Source organism: Halyomorpha halys, unplaced genomic scaffold (assembly GCF_000696795.3).
Source record: "Halyomorpha halys isolate HHAL.00 unplaced genomic scaffold, Hhal_1.1 Scaffold21.1, whole genome shotgun sequence".
Classification (NCBI taxonomy): domain Eukaryota; kingdom Metazoa; phylum Arthropoda; class Insecta; order Hemiptera; family Pentatomidae; genus Halyomorpha; species Halyomorpha halys.
Genome location: NW_027112014.1, coordinates 18,258 through 23,461, shown reverse-complemented (window position 1 = coordinate 23,461; position 5,204 = coordinate 18,258). Strand labels below are relative to the sequence as shown.

The 5,204-nt window shown below is 31.6% G+C and overlaps 1 protein-coding gene across 1 annotated transcript in view; it reads left to right on the top strand.

The window, feature by feature from the left end:
• LOC112211174 (uncharacterized) overlaps positions 1 to 5,204 on the top strand; it is a 13,565-nt gene that overhangs the window by 3,431 nt on the left and 4,930 nt on the right. Inside the window, exon 2 of the mRNA XM_067049924.1 lies at positions 2,530 to 2,680. Coding sequence (XP_066906025.1) covers positions 2,530 to 2,680 — 151 coding nt within the window. The remainder of the gene's footprint in view (positions 1 to 2,529; positions 2,681 to 5,204) is intronic.

Genomic DNA, 5,204 nt, shown 5'->3' with positions numbered 1-5,204 from the left:
TACTCTCAAAAGGTTTTCCGATATCAACCCAGTAGGATGATTGTGATATGATATTTAATGGATAATCTCCTTTTTATTATATATTTTTTATTCAATAGCAGATCGGCCTGGTGGGCCTTACATGGTTGTTATAACAGTTTTTTTTTGTTAAACAATTGATTTTTTTTTGGTGGGGGGATATAGTTTCATGCAAAAGACACCCCTAACTATTTGCAACACTATAGATATAGAACAATTGTAAATAATAACAATAAGATATAGAAAACACATATAAATAAAAAATAAAATAAAATTAACAACAAGAACAATGACATTTATAGATTAAATAAAAAAAAAAACTGACTTCTTATGGGAAAAAAAGTTAATTTCTGAAAAAGAAGTAGAGAAAAATAACAATAAAATGACAATAATAGAAATAGATAAATATAGAATTTATAACAGTATATCCAGCAGCAGCATGGATTTCCATTTTTTGTCTTTCTGTCATTTTGTCTTCAAGATGAGGTTGGATTTCCCAAGCTGCAAGTTAGTGCTCCTTTAACTGCCGGTAACTGGAAGTGGACTTTTATGAACCGGTTTTTGATGAAGTTGTCTATTGTTTCCATTTGTAGTTCCCAATGCTATTGGTTATTTCTTGCAAACCAAGGGGCATCCACTGCAATTCTTAGGACCTTATTTTGGAATGATTGTGATTTTTTCCTTTTAGTGAAGGATAATTCTTAATTAATTGAAAAAAAAATCATATGGGATTAGGCTGAAGCAAGAAACAATACTGCTTAGTATTGTTGATAAAATTTTGTATGTTGATTGGAATGGTATAGAATACAATTTTTATTTTTCAGATAATTTGGTGAGTAGATTAGACAAAATGTATTACTGTTCTTTATTAAAAGTTCTTTCTGAAATATAACCAATGTATTGCAGTATTTTAACCCCTCCTCCCCAAAAAAATAAAATTATTTGCTTCTGAGCATAGGTGTGTTTTTGTCTTTATGGACTTTGTCCTCCTCCTACAAGTTTAGTGGCTTGTCCATAGTTGGCAGGAGCTTCTTGCACAATAGGTGCTGATTAATAAATAATAATTTAATTTATCTTCCCTAAACAAATTTTACATATAGTAAATTAAATCTCATGTGAACCTTGGTTACTAAAAAACCACAATTATATTTAGAATTTTAATATTACTCCCTGGATATAATTCATCATTCCATCTTCATTGATGAGATAAATGTAATATAAGAAACTATTTATATTGTGATAAGGTACCCACCAGCCGGAATGGTTCCTCCCCATTCTCTGTAAGTCCCACGGCAATTATGTTTCCACTGTAGAACCACTTTCAGTAGACCCTGTAATCTCATCTTAAAATGCCATGTGGCAATAGAAGATTGAATGTATATGTGTATATATAATTAGGTGAAGTTAATTGAATATATTTGTATTTGTTTAAAAATAAAGACATTAGGATGTAAGAAAATTAAAAAAAATGTGATAAGTTACCCCTCTTAAAATGCCATCCAGCAATACAAGATTGTATAAAATGTTTGTATATATCTATTTATAAATTAGGCTGTATAAATTTATATATAAATATATAAGTTCGATTGTATATATTGTATTTATTGGTAAAAAAAATATTAGGAGGTAAGAAAAAAAAAATTGCGATAAGTTCAAGAAGTATTAGTCAGAAAAATTGTTTTTTATAATAATAACCGTTAAGACTTGTCACCAAATCCTATAGGCTCATGTTTTGGTTTAGTTTGATTTTTTTACTATCTAGTTCATGTTCGCAAGATAATATACTCATTGGAAATTACTTTAAATTACATTGAAAGCTTTTATGTTCAGCTATTTGAACAAAATAGTGAGAACTGTTCTATACTGTAAGCAAGATGTAAGTTTTAATACTTAAGTAGGTTAATACTTAATACTTAAGTTTTAATCCATGCAAACTATTTTAAGAAAAGTAAGGAAACATTGTGTATATTGAAGATTGCAGGAAAGAAAAAATATATTCTTATTTATAATGATTTAAATAATAGTATAATATAATCATATTCTTGCTTAAAGGTATAAATACAAATAAGTATCTTAATTAAATGTAGTAGCAGACTGTACTACACTATTAAGGCAAATCTTGATAGTCATACATTTTTAAACAAGACAAGCTCAGGATGTTTTATAAACCTGTCTTGCTAAGCTGGAATGATAATCCGACAATTTGTCAGTCCCAAGTTGGTCAAACTATCAATATTGTAGTGAAACTCTTTCTGAATTGTTTTTCTAGGCAAGACAAAGCTGCTTATTAATTAGAAATGCATTACCATCTTATGAAGTATACTTTTACTACTTGAGAATTAATATGAGAATCCAAGATTGTGTCACATAGTAACAATCTATTTTAGTTATAATTAACGAGAAGGAAGATTGAAAAAAGTCACATTTTATAATGAGAGATATATTACAAAATTCAATAAGTTACACACTGATTTATGGAAGATAGAGGAATAATGTTATTAATTCTATCAGTAATGGTAGCTATGAGCAGCACTCTGCTGGAAATGTGGATTCTCATGTTTCAGTCTGTGGATGGCCTTTGCATATTCTGCGGCATTATAGGATGCGATTGCATTGTAGGCAGCAGTCTGGGCTACAGTTCCATCGGGGTTAAGAGGAGCGGGTATGTGAGCCTCTGGGTTGTACTTGTAGGACGATCCTTGGCTGTAGTGTCCTGAGGAGTATGATGGTCCTTGGTTGTAGTGTCCTGAGGAGTACAAAGGTCCTTGGCTGTAGTGTCCTGAGGAGTATGAAGGTCCTAGATTATAGTTAGCTGAAGAATAGGCAGCTCCTTGCCCGTAGTGTCCAGCGGAATAGGATCCTTGTCCAGAGTATCCCGAGGCGTAGACTTCTTGGTTCCAGCCGTGATCAGGAGGGGAAGTGTAGTCAGGATGAGCTGCAGCCAGACTGTCTGCTTCATGGAGTCGCTTGAACTCTGCAGCGAATGCAGCGTGGTGCGCTGCCCTAGCATGATGAACTTCAGGAGTAAGAGCTACGGTACCGTCGTGGTTGAGTGGCGCAGGAGGGCCATGGTAAGGTGCCGATCTTCTGCTACGAGAGAGCACTTCATCGGAAAGTGTTCCTTCGAAAGCCAATGCCAGGCCGAGGAAGGCAAAGATAATTGTACCTCTGGAGAACATGTCGGTTTGTGGTGATACAATACAACAACGTACTTATATACGGACCTCCCCACCACCACCATATTGCAATGTTGTAAGTGATTCTAATCTCACCGCAAGTTATCGGAGAGTTGCGAAAATTACTCACTGCATGGGAATACTAATTACTTTTCCCGTATTGATGGCTAACGTAAAACGTAAACTTAAAACTATAAAGAACTACTTCTTTTAATTAATTAATTAATTAATTAATTAATTAATTTATTTATTTATTCTTTACTGTATTCTTCGAAATATGAAGGAGATGGTCGTGGTTAATTGGGCATTTTACTTATTATTTAATAAAATTTGAAAATTTACAGCATCTGAGAAGTGGTAGATATATTGAAAAGTCTATTATCAAATGGAGATATAAATAAAAAAGATCACCATGTAATTTTTTAATTTACTATTTTAGCGAATTGATAACTCTCTCTATTATAAAAAATGTTTTTAGTAATCACCGTGTAGTACCACCATACACTTTAAAATGCCACAAGGCAATCCATCGAATTACAAACTACCAGGGCTCTGTTTCATAATAAAGTACAAACTAATACTATTAGCCTTGTAGATTTATCTTAAGTCAATTACATTGACTTTTACAATAGTAACTTGTACTTTAGTACTTTTTAACTTCTGTAATATCACTAATAGTCATCCCTATCATGAAAAAATAAGCATTAGTATTATTACCAGACTAGTTTCTACACTTGTACAATAAACTAATACTATTAGCTTTCATTATGAAACAGGGCCGTGGTATACATATAACTAACTACCTCCTATACGTATGTATTCAATAACTTATTACGTCTGGAGGGTACGAAAAAAAAAATTACCGTGTAGTACGGAAGTTTGAAAGCTCGTAGAGCTAGAATGGAAAAGGAAGCATACATTTATATTTATAGCACTATATTGAAAAAAATAATACAATCTGATCTAAAGAATACATGTATATTACAGTTATACAATTTAAGCTACGAGTAGTATAATTACATCAACAATCATATAATTTGTAAATGGGTGCTGTTAACCCCTAATTATAGTAAAATAATAATTAATTGGCACCGAGGATAGTGCACAGCCCCGAAACGTTGAAATGACGTCCATTTAGAAAAAAAAATTCAAACTAGGAAGTTTTTTTAACATAAATTATTGAATGAAATTAGTTAGTAACTTCTAAATAACATCGAATACATAGATATAGTATAATGTTTGTACGATTTTAAAACAATAATCTTTTATGAAGGATCCCCTTCATCCCCCATCTGGGCCGGGGTGCTGTCAAGGAGAACATAAAGTAGTACTATTTCTATTTTTATTATTATTATTATATATTTTATTGTATTAAAATAATGTTATTATTTCACCGTACCCCTGACGATCTCCTTCATACAAAGTTTATTGTATTAAAACCGTACATACATCATACTTATATCTATGTATTCGATATTATTTAGACGTTATTAACTAATTTCACTCAATAATTTATTTGAAAAAAACTTCTTGTTTTTTAAGTAATATTTTTTCTAAATCGTCAACAGTTCAACGTTTCGGGGTTGTGCACTATCCTCGGTGCCAATTAATTATTATTTGATTATAATCAGCGATTAACAACCCCATTTCACTAATTATACAACAATTCATGTAATTGTACTACTCGCTCAAATTTTATAACTGTAATTAACATGTACTCTGTAGTTCAGATTCTATTTTTTTAATATACAATATAGTGTAATAAATATAAGTATATTGTGCTTTCTTTTCTTATTTATCTCTTCAGGCTTTACAGTTTGCATCTCACTGTCTAGTTTTTCCAACTGTTGAAGATTTAAGTTTTCAATTCAATTACGTAAAATAAAATACTTCATGGTGTTTTTTTCGTACCCTTCATAAAAAAAAAATAGTACATCATACATATATAATACATGAAATGTAGAGAGAGTAGGAGGGAGGGAGGGGGGGAGAGAGAGTGAAGATGGGGGA